Source organism: Amblyomma maculatum, chromosome 5, assembly GCF_055883805.1.
Source record: "Amblyomma maculatum isolate TAMU_Amacu chromosome 5, ASM5588380v1, whole genome shotgun sequence".
In the NCBI taxonomy this organism is placed as follows: Eukaryota; Metazoa; Arthropoda; class Arachnida; order Ixodida; family Ixodidae; genus Amblyomma; species Amblyomma maculatum.
The window spans coordinates 48,144,966-48,166,117 of NC_139348.1; the positions used below are offsets into that span (position 1 = coordinate 48,144,966).

General features: G+C 45.8%; 1 protein-coding gene across 1 annotated transcript in view; it reads right to left on the reverse strand.

Moving 5' to 3' along the window:
- LOC146188261 (uncharacterized) overlaps positions 1-19,173 on the reverse strand; it is a 143,934-nt gene extending 124,761 nt beyond the window's left edge. Inside the window, exons 1-5 of the mRNA XM_084605015.1 lie at positions 19,124-19,173; positions 13,850-13,917; positions 6,965-7,090; positions 3,632-3,724; positions 1,191-1,241 (exon numbers count right to left, since the gene is read on the reverse strand). Of these exons, the coding sequence (XP_084461141.1) occupies positions 1,191-1,241; positions 3,632-3,724; positions 6,965-6,977 (157 nt within the window). The 5' untranslated portion in view covers positions 6,978-7,090; positions 13,850-13,917; positions 19,124-19,173. The remainder of the gene's footprint in view (positions 1-1,190; positions 1,242-3,631; positions 3,725-6,964; positions 7,091-13,849; positions 13,918-19,123) is intronic.
- Positions 19,174-21,152: the final 1,979 nt, after the last annotated feature.

The following is a 21,152-nucleotide window of genomic DNA, read 5'->3' on the forward strand; positions in this document are numbered from 1 at the left end:
ACTTGTTATCGGGCGCAGCAAAAAACCACACTGCTTTAAGAATTCGCGGCAACTCGAGATTGCCTATACATCGAACAAAAAAGCATGGATGACCCGCAGTATCTTCTGCAGTTGGCTGCAAGACCTTGAAGAGGACATTAAAGAATCCGGACGCCGCGTGTGCCTCACCCTCAACAACTGCTCCGCGCACCACGTTGACGACTTGGAGCTTGCACATGTGGAACTGCAGTTTCTCCCACCCAACTACACATCACTCATCCAACCGCTCTATCAGGGCATAATTAACAGCTTGATATGTGCCTATCGCCGAAGATTACATGACAAGCTGCTCCTCGACATTTGGCTGGAACGGTCAACGAAAGTTGATTTGTTTCAAGCGCTCAAGATGCTGTCCGCATCCTGGAAAGTAATGCCAAAGAAAATCATTGAAAACTATTTTCAAAAAGCAGGCCTTGGAGCAGACGCTTCCGCAGCAGTTCTACCTGAAAGTGGTTTGTCCACGCTTGAAACAACAGAAGCTCAGGCACTTCAGTAGTCTTGGGAGCGCCTTCGCAGCGGTGGTGCTGTGCCGGAGAGCGTCGAGATCGACGATTTCGTTCTTGGTGATTCATATGTCCTCGCGACAGAAGATGTGACCACGGAATCGACCCTGAACGATGTGGTTCGGGAATTGCAAGGTGAGAGTGACGACGAAATAGACAATCAGGACGAGTGTGGCGGCGTCCCTACCTCCCGTGAAGTAGTTGATGCGATTGATGTACTGAGGCGCTTCGCGGGCTCTACAGGAGAGGAAGAGGCTATGCGGTCGTTGTGGGCCTATGAACGGTGCGTAATGCCGTTGTTGAATGCAAAGAAGACTCAAAAAAAAAAGTGACGAACTACTTTACCCACAAATAAAAGTTCTTCCGTGTGTGCTTCGCACCAGCAACATCATTTGAGAATTTTATTTGCATGTTATGAGCCTAATTTCGACATAACGAAATTTCAATGTAAAGAATTTAAGCGCCGATTTTACCGACTTCGTTATATCGAGGTATAACTGTATGGAACTAGTCCGCAATCCCCTTCGAGTTCAATATTTGACTGTAATTGTAAAGCACGCTGACAGTGCAGTAAATCCGCATAGCAACAAAACTTAATTATAATGTCAGCAAACATCTTCCAGAACAGAACAACATCACTCGACATACCATGATCAAATGGCTTGAGATGGCCCAAGTTGACCTCAACATTTCTGGCCCCTGCACAAGAATAACAAGGTTGGGCACCCTACTAACCTAACAACAAAGCAGAGGAAATTAAACATGTTCCCATTTCTAGATGGAATAGTAAATCATGCCCTTCTAGGTGGCAATAATTCAATCTCAATTGGAACACCATCTTTTTCTAGCTAGATATGGAAGCAAAAATCATTCCCAGCAGGACTATTTCTTGATTTGAGATGCACCACTTCCACCTAGTTCCAGCAGATGCCTGTACAACCCCCAGTTGAGCTTTCTCTGCTGAAATATGCATCTCCCTTTTCACGACAGTAGTGAGGGCACAATGGGTGACACCATGAAACATTTTTATCTTTCTGACACATAATGTATAACCTTTGCACTGGGCAAGAAGAATGCCAAAACACTTCCTCTCTGGGCTGTTGGACACCAGTTTGACTACAGCATCCACAGTGCTAGCGCCATGTACACACAACAGCCAAGCAGACAATATGGAGATGCCACCAGAGAGCCCTCATTACAAAAACATACTTTCCCAAATACAGAAGACCTTAATCAAGTTCCTACATGACAACCTCAGGCAACTGGTACATCTTGAAATTAAGCTGCACATAACATGCACCAGAGACCAAACTTTGAGACTGCACCATCTGGCAGACAATGAAGATCATCCCCACACTGATTAGGAAATAGGCTACATCATAGTTGTACCAGATAACAAAGTATGTGAAATCAGACTCACCACCTATCGTAAACTGCTGCTCCTGCCCAAGGATTGAGTGCTGCTTTAGTTTTCTGTATACTCCTTATTAGACCTATGCCTGTCTAGGGCATTCATCACCACATGCAGTTGGTGTCTCGAGTTATTTAGCAAGGCAATGTAATCAAATTATTGAGTTGTTCTCCATCAACACTCATCCCTAACCACTTCCAATCCAGGAAACAGTAAACATATGATAAACAGCACTGGAAAATGGTATCTCCTTGCCCAACACCCTTCTTTATATAAATTTTAGGTCTACTCTATTTTCCAGCACTTTCTGCACCAGTTCTGGCAGGATCCAAGGGGGTGCCGAGAGCGTGCAGCACTAGTTCAGGTTTAGTTCAGATGCAGTGCGACACTAGCGCCGCTGGCGCTTCACATTTGATGCACTCGCTGCACTTGGTAACCGACTAGTTCAGAGATTCGGTGAACCCACGCTAAACTAGGCCTGCACCTTAGCAAAAGAAATAGCAAGGTGCTGGGGTTATGCACTGCACTGTAAAAATGATTGCGAAGGTACTGCACTCAATGAACTAGTGCAGCTAGTTCAGCCAAATAGAGTAAACCTTTATTACTTCCCTTATGCAGAACTATGGTTGTCTTGCAGCCACTAGATATTTTCCCGTACATTTACATATGCCTCAACCACAACCTAGTTCTGAAATGTCAGCATGGATGCCAAAGTTTCAACTGAGTCAAATGCTTTCTCAGATGAATGCTAAATTTGGCGGGTTGGTGCGTTTGCATTGTAGCAACGTAGCGCAAGGATGACAAGGACACAAAAGAAGGGAAACACATGAGCACTCGTGCGTGTTTATCTTCTTTTGTGTCCGTGTCTACTTTGCGCTATGTTCCCATAATTAAAATGCTTCCTCCATAATCTTTAATGGCTATATATAGGGGCTGGTTATAAACACCGTATTTCTCTATCACCTAGTGGACAGTGTGGGTATGATACAGTGTAGGGTAGCCTTTAGAAAAACCTACCTGGTAACAAATCACCTCCAAGATTAATAATCACATTACTTGTGTCAGTGACTGTTGGCTCCTTTCCTAAGTATCTCATAGCAAAGCCCCAAATTTCTTGGTTAAAAAGAACAATGATATTCTGCATCGTTACTAAACAATAATTTTCTATGCAAAAGTTAATGTTCAAAAATACTCGATTCCTTCTTTTCTTTCTCAAATGTTGCTTTGCCCTGGCTTCTTTTTTTAATTCCGAAAAACGCTTGCAAGGTTTAAAAATGTGCATTTGATATGACTCCTACATTGCCAGATTAAGGAACTCTCTTCAGATGAAGGAACTTTTGCTTGTTATGATGCTTCAGCTGAAGCACAGGCCTTCTTCTGCCCAACATGACCGCATCTCTCGCAGCAAAGCGTTTTTTCAAGCACGCATGGCTGCGATAAAAATCACATCCTTTGCCTCAGCAATTGAATGTCACTGCGGTAGACTTCTTCAGATTTTTTGTAGAATCCAGTACAGCACAATATGTATTTTTTATCACTTTCCATCAAGAATGAGAAGAGAGTCCATTTAAATAGAAATACACTATGCTCTGCTCAGCTGATGTGATGGATAACAAGCTAAAAGGGACCAATTGTAATAAAGCTCTTCTTTTGAAGATGTGCAAAATGAGGTGCTTACGTTTCCTCTCTGGCTCATGGCATGGTGATTGACTACCATTGCCAGTTGACAACTGGCTACGTCGGGCTGACACTGGTGCCATGGAGCATGAGCCTGCAACAAAGGAAAGCACTTTGCTTACCTGGAAACCAATAAGATGAATGACAATGAGCAAAGTAGGGAGACACGCACGCTAATAGAAAGCAGCATTTTAAACACAGGACCTGTTCGCTTGTGAAAGGAACTACAACATTCGTAGGCTTGATCAGCGCAGGCAGTGTTTTTCATCACATCAGAAGAAACGGTTTTCTATAACAATCCCATGAATTCCTCACTCAAATTATTTTGCATTTATTTATAACCACAAAGATGCCCTGCTGGTGTTATCAACCATTCAACCTTTCTTCTGCGACAATTTGCCTGACGCTGTCAATATGGCCATTCATAGGTTCCCGAGTACTCCTCTTTATCTTTCTGGAGACTTATATTTTCCAGTCATTTCGCTTGAAAATTATATTTGCTGACTTCTGTTCCCCGTTCATGCTACTTCAGCTCATAACTCTCATGTTACCCAGATGTCTGCTAACATATTCAAGTTTGTGTTAACGACTGCTTCTGAAAACTTCCAGGCTAAATCTAAATGACCTTGCTATGTCTCATACTCTCCTCACCGTTCAAATTATTGTAAGTTGCTGAGATACTGTGACAAAGCAGATTTTCATAAATAGAACTATTACATGACTGCTGCGTCAGTATACACACAGGTTCTGAAGCTTGCCAAAATATTTTTCATCACAAAAACTTCCCAACTTACCTCCTTCCATAGACAAAAACACCGAGGGGAAATTGAATGCCATCATTTTGAAAGCATTGTAGAGCCACCTTAAAGGCACCACAACGAAACAGTGGCCCTGGACAGCCAAACAAGGTGGCCACGTGTAGGTATAAATTACATTTGCACTTTTCTCTTAATTTAGACTTTTCGCAAATTGCTGCTCGAAAATTTTCAGAACTGAATTTCAGCTTCATGGCGAGACTGCTCCAATTCTAATGTATAATGTGTGCTTACCTAAACCCCTTTCCCAATCTTAAGACAACAAAATTGAAACAGCTGTCTGCAAATGCTTACACATGAATCTAGGTGTCCCATAATTGAGTATTTTCTTCCATTCAAGAGAACTCTTTTTTACTGCGTTCAGTAAGCGCGGGTTGACTCTGCACAATTTTTTTTATTTTTTCATAGATACTGCAATCTAGTACAGATCATAGCAGGGTGGGAAAAAAACGAAGCATATAAGCGCATTCAAATTCATAACATTTGCCGGTACTTTTCAAACATTAGTACAGAATTCCGGGTAAAAGTCTCGCTGTTAAGTTTGTTCTATTCTGTAATTGTCCTAGAAAAAAAAAAGAATATTTAAAGCAGTTATGCCGCTAGCTATTGCACAACGTTAAAATCCTTTGGTGGTTATTTTCCATGCACACTGTAATAAATTGTTAGCAGTTCAAATTGCTACTGCCGCAAACAATTCAGATCTCTTGGTCGGTTTTAACAACCACCAGCATGTGGCTTTATCAGTGATTGTAGCACAAGGATTAATTACATACTCTGTTTGTTCATGCTCATTGTCACAAGACGCAGCTTCATTTTGTTGCAGAAGGCGTTCCGAGATGTATTTCGAAATATTAGTTACACACATGTAGCATCGACGTTCCAGGGTATGCTCGCCACCATCAGCTATTTTATCTCGCATCTTTCTTCACTGCCTTTACATCGAGTGTTGACGAGTGAAACAGGTATTTTTTGTTCAACGACTGTTAAGCACATTTGCTGCTATCGTCCCCGCCGAGTTTCCCAGTTCTTTTGTAAATGCAAGTCAGAACAATAAAAAGTTGATTTTGAGCTACTGTTGAACCCGGATATATCGAACTCGAAGGGGATTGCGAAATAGTTTGATATATTGATAATTCAATATAAATAAATTGGCTTGAGATGCCGCTTGCGATCATGAAAAATGATATTATATTTGCCGCATAATCAACCCACTTGCATAATGAACCCACATTACATTATGCCGCCAATAAAAAGAAAGAAACGTTAGTCGGTGGTGCATCCCTCCGTTTCAACCGTCACATCCACAGCTTATTTACTGGCAGCGTGCCAAGATGCTGAGCAGTGATAATGTCACGTCGCGTTTCATGTTAGCTCCTGCGGTGGTGGGGAGCAAACTTGGTAAAGTGCCCGCTATAGCGCGATTGCAAAACCTGGTTAGAGTTATCACGCCACTGGCACAAAATCATAGAAAAGTGTGATAGCTGCAAACACTATTTGAAGCGAACAATGCTAAAAGCCGGTGTCATGATCGCAGCTTACCGCAGTGCTTTTGTTGACTCATAGATGCAAGGATGGACTGTTACAAAAATATATCTGGTGCTTCTTCACATACGCAGACGCCATACCTTACGCTACTACGCACGTTCAGCACAAGGATGGTCGACACTCAGAAAAAAGAAAAGAATAAACAAAAATCTCCCGCTTCTTAGCGTCCACAGCTGCCATAGCTTACGCTACACCACACATTCAGCACATCGACAAAAATGAATGACTCTCGCAAAAAAGAAAATATTTGCCCCTTCGTAATGTCTGCAGCCACCATAGCTTATATTGCATCGCACCTTCAGCATGACGACTAGGATGGACAACTCTTGCAAAAAGAATCTGCCGCTTCTTAATGTCCGCAGCCTCATAGCTTTTCTACGCCGCACATTCAGCACGACGACACAAGACACGCATTGCATGTCCCCCGCCGCGCACAGAGGGTTCACAACACACACTAGAGAAAGCATCCAACGCTCTGTCTGCCAAGGGCTGAGCAGTCTTGTCGGTGCATGCATAGTGCGTGCTGCTGCAAACGAAGACCGGGAAAGAGAGAGGAAGGGAGAAAAAGCTTGGCAGAAGAATGGGTACACACTTTCGCTTCGCTATATAGCACTGTTTGCTCCTCTCTTGGACACTACAGCTACATTGCGGAACCCATTCCCTCTCGTTCCTTCACTCACATGGCTTGAAAACGTCATGTGCTGGCGCCCGGCAAACGATCCCCACAGATGCAAGTGCGCCTTTTGCAAAAGATGAAAGGAAGGCCAAAGAAAGAGCGCAGACATAAACGGAGCAGTGCCAGGCTAGTGGTGACACGTAGGGTGTCCCACAACCTGAAAAATGGCGGCAACAAGTATGGCGTGCTCTTGGTCTTCTCGGCCCCATGTAAATTGGCTAAGATGTGTCTCAAGGTCAGCAGTGGTGCCCCTGAGAACAACGTAACTAGAACCAGCTTCAGTGTGAAAACTCCCCACCTCCTCTGTACATCACGGGCGGCGCCCGGCGGCTTCCCGGGGTAAGTGGCGCGGCAGTCGAAACCAGCTCCTGACTGACGCTGTAGAGCGGCACCGAAGGCTGGTGCGCTTCACTCGAACTCGGATCTGCCAAAATAGAAAATTTTGCTCGTTCAACCGGAAGTACATGCGTGATCATAAAGTGGATAAGCGGCCGTGACATACACGCAGTGTACGTCACTGCCGCTTATTTTGCACGCTTTATTTTTGACAGTGTTGCCTTATGATTGTGCTTTGCCGTGTAAGTTTTTAGCTTTGTACCAACAATGGTGCAAGGATTCAACGAAAGTCTAATCTCCACAAAAAAACAAAACAAACTAACAAAGAAACAAGGTCATGTGAACACTTGTGCATTGCATGTTAAGCACCCAAAACTCAATACAGAGTGCTCTAAATGCATTTTGTTTTGCATGTTGACACAAGATAATTCAATTCCTGCAGTTGTTTTGACTGTTGTTACATTTGCAAATAGTCTTGCAGTGTACTATATCATAAAAGGATGCATACTATGCCAACAACACAGAGTGTCGTTGCCGTTATGTGTTGCCGTGGGTTCGCGCTGTCGCGTGCATGTATACCATCCCAAGTAGGCGACAGAGCTAACGATGATCACTTTCTCCGCACCACCTTGCTGCGTTGCTCCCTTTTTCGCTCACATGTAGCTCGTCTTTAAGCTGTAGCAGCAGCGCGCGCAATGTTTGCCTTATTTTCACCAACGAGGAAGGAGATACTTTCCTGGTAAATTTTGCACGATTTGTGGTAACAATCAATCGCCAGAACGCCTGCTTTTGCGCACCTGGACGTTTCTGCACATTTTAGTTAAGATGCAGTCGCACCTTCCCCATACCTCGTTCCTATTACAACGCTGACCATCGGTACTACTACGGACCTCGGCGCTTTCCTGCCCAACCTGAATAGCTCCGCCCCACATATGATGGACCTGTATACTTCCCTGCTCACCCAGATGAACCTCACACCGAAGCTGTCTCAAGTGCCTGTCACTCCAGCCGATCTCCATCTCCACGGTCTCGTCGATCTCGTTCACCGCTGCCTCGTCGCAACTCCTCCCCATCATACGCCAGCGCCCACTCGGGAAACTAGCGAGTGCAGCGCCCGGGAGTGACGCTGCATTAACAACCCGGACTGTCAACTCTGAACTGACCCTCGCACCCAGACGTAACCTCATTGACATTTTTGTGGACAGAGTCTCCGTTTCTGCCCTTATTGACACTGGCGCCCACATTTCCGTCCTCAGTTCCTCACTCCGTCAGCGCCTCAACGAAGTCCTCACACCCGCTTTTCATCTACCGTTCGTGTTGCTGATGGCAACACAGCTACTGTGATTGGTATGTGTACTGCAAGAATTACCATTGCCGACCGCCATATCCCTGTCCTATTTACAGTCCTCACCAGTTGCCCTCACGACGTTATATTAGGACTCGACTTTTTAACTGCACATTCCGCGCTCATTGACTGTTCTTCTGGACTGCTTCATCTGGACCTGCCACTCTGTCCTGACAAACGGGCCTCTGATACTTCAATGCTCCGTCTCCGCTCCTCTGCACTTACTCGTCTGCCACCAGAAGCTGCAGTGTATGTGCTCATGTCGCCTTTCCCCTCCGTTCCTGATGGTGACTATGTTGTTTGCCCCATAACCGACTTGACACTGCAACGTAGAATCGCTCTCCCTCATAACATTGTGCACGTAGAAAATAACAACGCTTATATTCCAGTCTTGAACTTCGGCCTTTTTGTGCACGTTCTTTCTGAGGGCATTACTCTCGCCAAACTGCCCCCCTGTCTGACATCACAGTTGCCGCTCTTTTGCCTGACAATACTGCTAAAGTGTCGACACGACCTGCACCGTCCCCGTCTCCGGAGGCTCGCATATCGGGAATGGTTGCACCTAATTGTGCTTGTGCTATCTCGATGACGTCATTGTATTTTCTTCTACATGCGAGAGCCATCTCCATCGCCTTGATGCCATTCTTGGCATCTTCCGAAGAGCTGGCCTTCAGCTGAACTCGAAGAAATGTAGCTTCGGCCGACGTGAGCTCAAGGTGCTCGGTCACGTGGTCACCGCCCGTGGCGTTCAACCCGATCCAGACAAAATACGTGCTGTAAGTGCATTTCCTACACCCCGTTGTACCAGTGACATGCGTAGCTTTCTTGGGCTTTGCTCCTATTTTCGGCGGTTTGTACCTAACTTTGCGGAGACGGCTCGTCCACTCACCAATCTTTTGAAGAACGACGCGCCATTTTGCTGGGACCAAGAACAATCCCAAGCCTTTTCTGCGCTCATTGCAGCCCTCACCAACCCGCCCGTCCTGGCACACTTCAATCCTTCGGCACCAACGGAGGTACGCACCGACGCCAGTGGTCACGGTATTGGTGCCATACTCGCCCAGCAGCAGATGGGTCGCACCCGCATCATTGCTTATGCCAGTCGCCTCCTTTCTGCGGCTGAACGGAATTACTCGATCACAGAATGTGAGTGCCGAGCCCTCGTGTGGGCCATTACAAAGTTTTGCCCTTACTTGTTTGGCCACCCGTTCTCCATCATCACCGACCACCATGCCTTATGCTGGCTTTCTACGCTGAAGGACCCTACTGGTCTGGGTCGTTGGGCCCTCCGCCTTCAGGAATACACTTTTTCTGTCGTCCACAAGTCTGGCCGGCTGCACGCTGACACCGATTGCCTGTCCCGCAACCCAGTAGACCCCCCACCTGCGAGCGAGTGCGACGACGACACATGTGTTGGCCATCTCTGACCTTTCAAACATTCGCCATGAACAGCGCTTAGATCCCAAGCTTTGCAGCATAATCAATCGCCTCAGCACTGATCCCCTTGATGCTACCCTTGCTCTTGTTTATGCTCAACAATGGCACCTTATAGCGACGAAGTATGTGACCAGATGGCGCCGAGCTTCTGCTCGTAGTCCCCGAACACCTGCGTACCACCGTTCTTCAACAGCTGCACGACGCACCCACAGCGGGTCATCTTGGCGTATCTCGTACGTACGATAGCGCCCGCTTCTTTTGGCCAGGCCTCTATCGCTCTGTTCGTCGTTGAGTTGCTTCTTGTGACTGGTGTCAGCGACGGAAGAAGCCCTCGGTTATGCCTGCTGGATCCCTGCAGACGATCGACATCCCAGTAGACCCGTTTTCCCGAGTTGGCCTTGACCTCCTCAGGCCTTTTTCACTTTCTGCGTCGGGGAATAAATGGATTGCAGTGACACGGATTATACTACACGCTACGCTGTCACCCGAGCGATACCCACCAGCTGTGCAACTGATGTGGCTGCGTTTCTTCTCCACGACGTCATCCTGCTCCATGGTGCTCCACGCCAGCTGCTCACTGACCGTGGCCATTGCTTTCTTGCTCGAGTAGTCGACGAAATTCTTAGGTACTGCTCCATTAAGCACTATTTTACCACCGCTTACCACCCACAAACGAACGGCCTCACCGAACGCCTCAACCGCACGCTCACGGACGTGCTGTCTATGTATGTCTCGGATGTCTCGGATGATCACCGTGACTGGGATATTAATTCGCCGTTTGTAACGTTTGCGTACAATTCCTCTCGTCACGACACAATGGGCTACTCACCGTTTTATCTTCTATACGGCCGTGGCCCTCCCTTTCCTTTTGACAGTGTATTGCCTCCCACCGCTAACGCCAGTTGCTACGTTCGTGACACCATCTCCCGAGCTGACGCAGCCAGTGTTATTGCTCGCCGACGACTGGCCTTCTCCCAAAATTCTCAAAAACGGCGCCATGATTCTCGCCACCGGATATCCACTACTCTCCGGGCTCTCTCGTCTTGCTCCGGACTCCCGCTTCTAAAGTTGGGCTGTGTGAGAAGCTCTTGCCACGCTACGCAGGACCCTACCGTGTTTTACGGCCAGTCATCCCTGTGACATACGAGATCGCCCCTGTACATCCGCCGCGACAGTCCTCTATGCCACGCACCGAGATTGTTCATGTCGCCAGAATGAAGCCGTACTACCTCTGCAGTAGTTCGTCCTTGCGCACCCCGGGACTGTGCTTTTCGTGGGGGGGGGTAATGTGACATATATGCCCTGCATCGCTGGACGTTAAAGAAGACAACGATCAGAAACAGTGACACAGTAGACGACAAAGTGGTAGCAACGTTTTGTGCTAGAAGAAGGTTAACGCTGTTGAGATTCTGTGCTTTGTGTGCTGCGTCAACCTGGACTAACCTTCGTGCACTAACCTTGCCACGTATCAATATGTTTAAAAACTTCTACAGCAGGCTTTAAAATTCAACCGCGTTTTACCCACCACACGTGGCAATTGCAATAGTGAAGTATGAAAATAGCGGCATGAAAAACTGCCGGTCATGCAATTTGGCAGAATCAATAAAGACTATTCCCAGTTGTTGGTTAAGTAAAGTAATGTAAAATAAAATGAGCGTGCATGCATATAATAAATAGGCAATTTTAATAGCAGGATTAGTTGTTTCTTACCTGCCGTGTACGAAATGTGTGCACACAATTTTTCCACAGTTGCTTTGTAGAGTTTATGCCAATTTGATTGCACTGGAATAATTTAGTTCTCAGTTGTAACCTGTTAATATAATTGAGATTATATTTTACGCTGATTGTGTTCTAAACTTATTATATTTATTTTTTATTTGCGATGATACTTTACACTACATCATTAGGTCATATTGTTTGATTGCTTATGTAAAGTATACTTGCGCAGACTAACTGCAGGACTTATTTAGTTGTCATTAATTAGTTATCTGTAATGAAAAATTTCACGTCATGCTAGAGCATGAAATCCTGTCACTGGATAGCTTATGAGGAATATAATTGCACATCTCTATTGTTGTAATTAGTTACGACAATCAACTTGTACGAGTATGACTGCCCTGCAACAATTTTCACTACACTAACTGCACCACACATGCTGCCAGGCAAGTTGATGCTGCATTGCGCTGCAAACAGAAAGTGCGGCAACTTGAAGAGGGATGGAAGCGTGCTCAAATGTGGATGAGCGTGCTGCGTACGTCTTCTTTCAAGTTCTTCACACCACGCACTGCATTTTTTCAGCATTTTCGGAAAGTGAAGGGCGCGGTCCGTGTGGAAAGGGTCTTTGAGCGCACGATTTAGTCGTCCATTCACTGAGTGTGCATAGTAACATGGAGAGGGAGGGACCTTCAAGCCCAGAAAGGACTCCTCTGACACATGGACACCCGCATGCTTTCAAAATAGCTCGTGGGCAGGGATAATAAAGTGGTTCGTTTCCTATCCTTCCCGCCACTGTTATGAGGTGCAGTCGCAACTTTGCGCACCAGGTCACCCACATAAATAGAATCTGTTAACTCAGCGAACTATGTCAAAAAGAATCAAGGAAATAGGAATACTAAATTCCTTATTTCTGGAGCCGCTAGGCACTCCAGTGTTTTTAAACTGAAGCAGGTTCTAGTAACGTTGCCTGAGGAGTCAAACTGCGGGATGAAGCACACCAAGACGTATGTGCAGTGTACCACGGGTGTAGTTTATCAAATCCCCCTAAAATGCGGCAAGGTATATGTCGGGCAAACTGGCTGCTGTGTGAACAAACATGCCACGGAACATGAACGTTCACTTGGTAATGTATCAGACTCCTGCAGAAATCTACTCGCCCATTGCCGCTCATGCAAAGATGACAACGATCAGCACTGTGAGCCACGACTTGAGTACATCAAAATTCTGCGCAGAAGTAAGGACAGTTTAGCATGCGAATTGTCAGAAGCATTTTTTTATCCCCCCCCCCCCCCATCACTCTCCCTGCAAGAAAGCGAATTCAGATTATTAAATAGACGATAGAATGTGATCCGCTCTTCTTAATCTGGCAAGAAATTTTCTATGCACAAGTGCTCTCGTTCACTCATTGCGTATAAATGTGGGATGCATCTGCTTCAATAAAATTAGTTACAAATTAGATACAAGTGGCAAAATGTTTTGTTGACTCAGCGCCCGTCCTGTGTAGTTCTTCTTGTGTCCATGTCTTTTATGTAGCGCTGAATTACTAGTTACTAAACCATACTTCATCAACTAGCCCAGCAACGTGTTTTGTTAATAACAAATATATACACTCAAGGGCTACCAATAACTTCTGAGGAGCTAACAAATCTGCAAAAATTACCCACCACCACACGCTGGCTTGGTCTCCTTAGTGTTCGGCTTATCCGACCTAAACACTGACCAAAGCGAGTTCATTCCAGTCAAAAGGAGACTCAAAGCATTCCAGGTTTTTGCAATGTCAATGCATGTTAAAGAAACTTGGATGGTCTAACTTATTTCAGATCTTTCCACAACAGCATCCTTCACAGCCTCCATGAAGCATCTAAATCAGAAAAAGACTGAACAAAAATGCACATGACTACATTTGAGAGCGGTATTAGGCTTCTAGAATCAAGAACGTGAATGTCAGTGCCTCACCCCATTTACTTTTTTTGGGTTGTAGAACAGCGTCAGGCGATACTGGAAGGACTATGTGCTCTCCATCACAGGTGCAAACATCGAGTGGTGTTTGTTCACAATGCATTTTCACACAAGCATCACTTGCAGCAACTACCAGCTGAAGCTCTGATGTGTGCAGATTCCAAGTGGCAACATAAATGTGATACACGAGCAACCATAATGCGAAGTGAGCTTGGAGCAGTAGCGGATAAAGCTTGTCTGCTACTTGCACCGCAAGCACGACGGCCGGCAGCGCAGCGTCGCTATGGCTGTGCGCCAGGGTAAGCCACCTAAATGATCAGCGGACAGCACCAGTGGTGGTGACAAACCAGCTACAGCATGCTCTTGCAACGCAGTGAGGCATGTACTGACCTTCAAAAGACTTGAGCCTCCAAAGATTGACTTTTCAGCCAGGTCCAGCATTCAAGACACCAATCAAACTGTAAAGAAGTGAGAAGAAACCTTTCAATACTAGGTCTGAAGAGGCTATCGTCTTGGTCAAATGAAGTAACACCTTCAAATGCGAAAATATTGGAGCCTTGAAAAAAATATTGTGATAGGAAGGAGCACGTATTCCGCCAATGCCTCTCAGCAAGGAAGAGATGCAGCAGCTTATTCAGGACAATAAAAGATCGGTTCGCTTGGTCGGCATCGCACCTGCGGCATAATACATGCGGCATAATACCGCCGCACACGGGCATTTCGAAGGCCTTCGAATGCTGCCAGATGGGCATTCTTAACGGCCATTGAGTCAGTAGTTTATTGAGTCAACGGACCAGCTCAGTTTGAACATTGCGCAAGGTTGCTAGGTTTGACCTGAAGAGCACTATGCACACTCTCATGCACAGCACGTTTATGATGGCGAAACTTCCAGTTGGATGCATGTTGGCGTCGCGTGCCAGCCCGCAGTGATTTACGTGCGCGCGTGCGGCATGTACAAGAGTGCTTTTTGTTTGTTTCGTGGTATCTGTGCGCTTTTACTTGATCTGCCTCTTGCAAAAGACATACGAAGAGGCTATTACCCCACGCTCCATTAAAAAAATACTCGTCAATATCGATCGAGTATGTCACGCTGGAAAGGACATCATCAGTCGCGGTCTTCGGCACTTGAGATTCTTTGACAAGCGGCATCTCAAACGAAGTGTTGCTGTCATTAGGCGCCATGACAAACCAATATAGGTTGCTGCCGTCAATACAACATAAAGTAAACGCTCAAAATCGTATATTCCTGTTTCTGTTTGGAATACTGCAATAATTGAAACATGCGACCGCAGACTGCTGCATAGCAAAATCCAGTTCGAACAAGCTATTCTGTGCGTTCTGTATCCATGATAATGTAGTCTGAGTACTTTTTTCTGTTAAACCCCTGCCGCGGTGTCTCAGTGGTAGGGCACTCGACTGCTGACTTCGAGAACGAGGGGTTCAATCCTGGCCGTTTCGAAAGGCGCTCCTCCTCTCACTGCTCTACACATGAGCTGTCAGCTTTCCTATGCGGTGAGAGTTTTTGTAAAGTACCGGCGCAATCTCATTTTTGGGGAATACAATTGTGCCTTGTTGTCTAGCCAGAGTTGATGCCACACAGTCTACGGCAACCCGCTGGGCATTACGCTGTCAGTGCTACATTTAACCTGCTTAATCCTCGAATCAAGTACGATATAATGAAACAAGCTGCCTCAACTCGTTAAAAAGTACTACAGTTCAGAGCCCGAACCTTGTATCTCCGTGGGCTTGACACTAAATTTGCCTGTCTCACTCTTATACGACATGCGGACGCTGTTGAAAAGGTGAATGTCATGTTCAGGCCCAAGTATCAGGCCTGACAGCGCTGTACAATGCAAGAAGTGTGCAAAGCGATGCCAGTAAATCACAGGTGGTTCCATGCCTTGTTTTTCTAAAATTCGCGCATATTTTTTTCTTTCTTTTGCTGCATTGGCAGAATGCATGAATTCTTTCTTCAATACTGAAACACTCTAAACAGTAAATCGCTAATGCATTGCCGTAACCTCGGAAGCAGACATAAGCAGCGTGCATTCCCGTGGGTGCCGATCTCCACTATCGGAGTGATAGTGGCGCCACCTCCAGAACTATCTCACGACGAATAGCATCACCCTTCTTTAGGACACATTATTTTTGTACCCTTTATCACTGTAACCTACGCTGAAGAAAAAATCAAACGCAATGAAAACGCCGAGCTTAAAAAAAAACGTTCTTTATTAACTAAAAACCTAGAGTTACTAAAAAGTTAAGCTATATTTTATTTTGCATTTATACAACGATTTTAGTTCTTTAAGCAAAGCCAAAAGCAACGACACTGGAGCCACAAAAGTTTGGCACCAAGCACCAGAACTATTTCAACAGCCTTCAAGTTTTGCTTTGTGGCAGCAGCACAACTACTTCGAGTTCAATCGCGATTGAAAATCTCGATGGCTACAGACTCGATCGCTTTGGAAAATGACCGTGTGACAGAGGTATAAGAGGCATTCACTGTGGCTGTACTACCAGATGGCGCGAGCATCATTCCACCTCATCCGCGATGTCCGAGGTCGCCGGTGGCATCGGCAGGCGTCAGAGCGAGCAGTATCAGGTTTTCTGTCAAGTGCCCGTCGTATATTAGAAGTAATCCGTAAAGTAGATCTGATGTGCGTAGATCTGCACATCAGATCTGATGTGCGTACGCGGTAGATCTGATGTGCGTGGGGCGCATTCGCCGTTCGTTCTTTAAATCTGCGGCATTCTATGGTCACAAATGAATTGCTAGGTTGCAGTCCCTGGGTTGCTGCTGTTGTATACATTTTCACTGGCCTGATAAAATAATTTTCACGCCCCTGAAAAAGCTTTACGGAGCGAAGCGACGCTAAGCTTGGATCGTGTCCGTCCAACGAGCTGGCAATCATGGCAGAGTTTGCTGCATCCAGATTTCCTGCTGAGCCTTTTTCCCTGCACCTGCATTAGCATCCTTTCTCAACCCGCAAAAAACAATAAATTAAAAGAAATTGGGCAACTCATAGCCATCAGCGCTATCTGCATGGTGCCAATTAGCATAACCGATAAACGGAATGCACGTCTACTGGGGCCGCTGTGCGCGCCCAGTAGGCCGTGCTTGTGGACGCAGTTTTTCATTGCATAATTTTTATTTAAGCTGTCCTGTGGTCGATCTTTCCCTGTCTACGATAGCTTGCGTAAGCACCAGTACAATGCAGAGTAATCAACGGGAATGGAGTGTTTTAATTGCGCATTTACTATATCTTGCATTTAGTTTCGCAAATTTGGCTTGGCAACTTTTTTTTTTTCGGCTTGCTTGCTTTCATTATTTTTTTCCTCCCTCTCAGCATGTTCCTTTTTTTCCTTCCACGCTTATGCGACTACTTTCCTTCTCCTCATCAGCGGTTTCCTTTGTCCGTCCTTCAGCCAGATGAAAGGGCGGAGAGAGAATGTGAGAATAACATACTGTTAGGAAAAGAAGTTAAGAAGCGCTGAAATGAAGCTTAATTTAGGTTAAAAAAAATGTTTTTTTTTACTTATTCGTGGACGCTCTGAACAGATCTTGCATTCATTACATGCCATCCTGCTCCAAACAAGTTGTTGAGTGGCTGGCTGCCACCTGTTACCTTCCCCTGTCAAAACTTGGCAGAGGACTTGAAAGTACCATTAAAGAGGCAATAAGGATCCTTAAAAAAAAAAAAACTAGCATTCAAATCGAGATGAGGCAGGACATTCTTTCAACGAAAAAGAAAATTAGGCATGCTACAATTCTGACATGTGACAGAAAGGAAGACATGCATATGTATTAGAAACTGTACATCGCTTGTTGTGCCGTGCTGTAAGGGAGTTTCCATTCTCATAGCTGTGTTGCAGTATCCGGGACTGCATGCCATTTGCCATCCTTTCCTTTATCGTCGAGAATAGTGGCAACTGCCTCACCAGAAAACAGCTAAAGCTCTTCAGAAGCCGTCTGCGTAATATAAGTGTCTGCGGCATTTTCAGGCACCGGTAATCGCGTTCTAGAGTTTTCAGGCTTGTCACTTTTTTCTTTTTTTTTAGGCTCTTTTCTCTTCTTCAACTCCAGCTTAATTCATCCCTATTCTTCTCCCACACTCATTCCATCCTTCTCGGTTGCTCGATTCCCTGAAGCACCCTTTTTTTTTCTCAGCCACACCAGCTTGGGACGTTGGAGCTGGCCTTTGTGAAGCTGTACCACACTCGAAAGGAAGGGCGTTCACTACAAATCTTTTTTGTATTTGTCTAAATTTTTACCCACTCCCCCTCCTTTGTTTTTTGCTCGGCCTTTTCCGACTGCACGCGTTTCTCCTGTCGTCGTCCGTTTCACGTGTTTCCAGCCTAGAAATAAACGCCCAGCGGGTGGCCAGGGCTTGTCCCTGCCCATCTTGTGTCGTGTGGCTCTCGCATTGTTTGTGCTTTGCCACGTCACTCGAGCTGGCTGAAACTACCACCAATTCGTGCGCAGGGTGCCTTTTTCAAGTGCGCACCCTGCTCAAGCGGCCGCACATCTCACTATAAAAATGTTCTGGCACTTAGTCGTGGTGCTGCCTGTTCGCCGCAAGTGCTGCCCCCTGGGTTTCTGTACGGTGCCTATAAGCTGTACAACGGCCACAAGTGATTTCATGCTGCAACTCGTGTGTTATCGTGATTTATGTGTTCGCAAATGTTCCGTGCTGTACATGGCGACCTCAAACTCAATGCAGCCATCTTAAGAGCTTTTTGTTATCCTTTGCGTTTTCTTCGTGTCAAGAATAAACGTTCAGTCAGCAGTATGCGTTTAAGTGCATTTAATGTCGTTCCTGGGTTTTTCTCCTTTGCTGTCAAGCTATGTAGCACTTACAATGTATTCCAGAGCCATTGAAGGCACACTGATCCCTCAAGGTGTCAGAACTTCTCGACTATGCAACTGCTCATGGGGCCAGAGACTTTTTACCAAGACTAACTATGCAAGAACACTAATTAGTGATCAAACTGAAATTATGTACCAAATCTGTTTGGTCAGACATGTGAAGTTTTCCTAAACAGCATGGTTTCCAGCAAGATGAACATAAAAGTTGGCAGAAGTCCGCTCCGGAATTATATGTGCCATCTACAAAACAAATCACACACCACGAGCTCCGTGCTCAGTGCTTGCATTCACGAACTACGCTCAAGACGGCGGTTCGCGGAGCTGCTTGGCCGAAAACGACAACGCGTCTATTGTCCAGGAGGACAAGGTACCAAACAGCCGTCACTGTCAGCTCAATCGCCTAATGCGCAGACAGACACGCTGACCGTTAAGTTGTGGGCCGTCAAGCGCCACGGAAAGGCCACTCGCATCGCGTGCGTCAGAGATGGTGTGTACTTCCCTATGTACGCGCATGCGCTCCAATGTCTGACATCAACCCAAAAGCTGTCATTCTGATATGCCCCGCAAACATGCATCGCGCCTTGCCAAAAACACGTGATGGTGGTGTAATTATGTCCAAAACATGCGTCAAGTGCAAGGGCGCGCAGATACAAAAACAAAACAATGGCCACACCAAACTTGTTCTCGCCAATACACTCTAAGTGTTGTCTCTTCCCGTTAAGCAGGGTCCCTATCTACTTCCCGACTTAATGAGCAAAGTCCGCAACCGTTCTACGACCAGCGCCACAAACACATACCTGCAGGAAACTTGTTCTCGATTCAAGGAACAACGCGCTTAATATGGCCGACAACTCTACAGCGCACAAACTACAGCGGCGCGTAGCGGCCTAAGGTGGCTTCAGATTTAATACGCGCGTTGACAGGCCGCTCCGCCAGGTTGCGCCTCTGCCGTTGTCATCAGCGCCCAGCAGAAGACTGCCAGCTGTTCTAACTCCTATAAAAAGAAGTAGCTTTTCATGGCTTTCATTTCGTAGCAAGTATTGCCTAGCGCAAGGTGGCATACTTGTTGCTCAAGGATAGCTCCATGAACATGTCTACGAGTGAACTGCTTCTGTCGATTGGTTGCAAATCGTTCTCGCCGAGGGCGTAGATTTGTGCGCGCGACACGCCAGTAGCAAACTGACTGCTCTCGACGCTGACTGCGATCCCGATGCTTTGCAGCGGCGATACGCTGGAACGCCGCAGTGCTCATGTCCGCGGGTGTTTGACAGCGTGCGCGAGTTCGAGAGCTACTACACCAACCAACATCGTCTCGCGCGCCCAGTGCCCCACAACGCTTCCTTCGGCGCATCTGCTCGAACTACACATCGCCGTCTCCGATATCAATGCGTGGTTGAAGACTGCGTGGGGCGCTTCGCAACCCTGTCAGCAGCACGCAGTGGAAGGCGCTCAATGGTCGTACCCCTTGAAATGGAGGTGTGGCGATTGCTGCTTATTTAAGAGTCCCGCTCGTGTAAGAGCTTTCATTTTGCACTGTGTTCGTGGTTTATGCGGATACTGTCATTTTATTTCTTGCTCTTGCAGTCTTAATTGGTTCAGCTATATCTTTTCTTCACCACAATTACTCATAAATTAATTAATGTTAGCTCCAGACTCATCAAAACCAGATTTCTAATTTCTCCAGTGACTTTTACGTCTGTGCATTGGGACGTTTTTTTTTTCTTTTTTCATTCTGTTGGTTGTGAGAATTTCCTCCTTCATAGTTTTGAATGGCTTTGCAGAGTGTCTTTTGTGCACGATTGATGCTGTTTATCAGGTGGACATGTTCAGTGGTTCCCGAATCTTATTTTCTGCGGCATTCAGATGCATCATCAAGCTAAAAAGTGCAAAAAGACGAGTACACAACAGAAAACAACTGCATTGAGCTGCATTCCCACAAAACATTCTCCTCCTTTGCTTAAGTGCTCAGTGAATTTTTTAGCTGCCTGGTGAATGTCTGGCACGGTGCTAAAAAAATTTACCCAGTACTTTAGCAACACAAGAGAAGACGACAGAAGTCATCTTCCATGTTGATCTTTTCGCGCTGCGTTTACAATCACCAGCTAGCCTCACTAGCACCATGTCTTAACATGCTGTTTATTAAGATGTATGAAAAAAAAAAACATTTGAAAGATTTTTTTTGGCATCAGAACTTGTGGCCAAGTTCATTCATGACTTCTCGTAAAGCTTATCTGGTATCGTACAAAATTTTTTACCTCACCCCTGCGCTATAATGGGGTCCATAGGGTCACGAAGAGTCGGACACAACTGAACTGACGTTATAATGCATAATCAACTGGCCCCTTTCAAAAGTGTTGCTTAACAAAACTTATGAAATGGTACACGGGATGAAAGAGAGACCTCATATATCCAGGGACGACACCAGAAGATTGTATTAGTGTGGCTCAGAGAATGCAGATGGGTGAATGGGGATTTTGCTTACCTGTTATGCCTATGTGGCATTGCTTTTCACAAAGGTAAAATAGGTATAATTAAATGCAGTGCAAGCACTTGGGCTGCATTACCACAAAACATTCTCCTCCTTTGCCTAAGTGGTGGGTAAATTGTTTTTAGCAGCCTGGCGAATTTCTGGCATGACAATGCCCCTCCTTGATGCCATCGCTACACTTACCTGCATATTTTTTTTTTCATCCTGTGTACAGTTTTGCATGCCTTGTTAAAAGACCTCTATGCTGGAAGGTAACCTCAAGCTGGACCTGCACTGTGCTTCTTTTTCAACTACAAGTGTGTGATGGACTCGCCTTAGTCACTGCATAACATATTGTA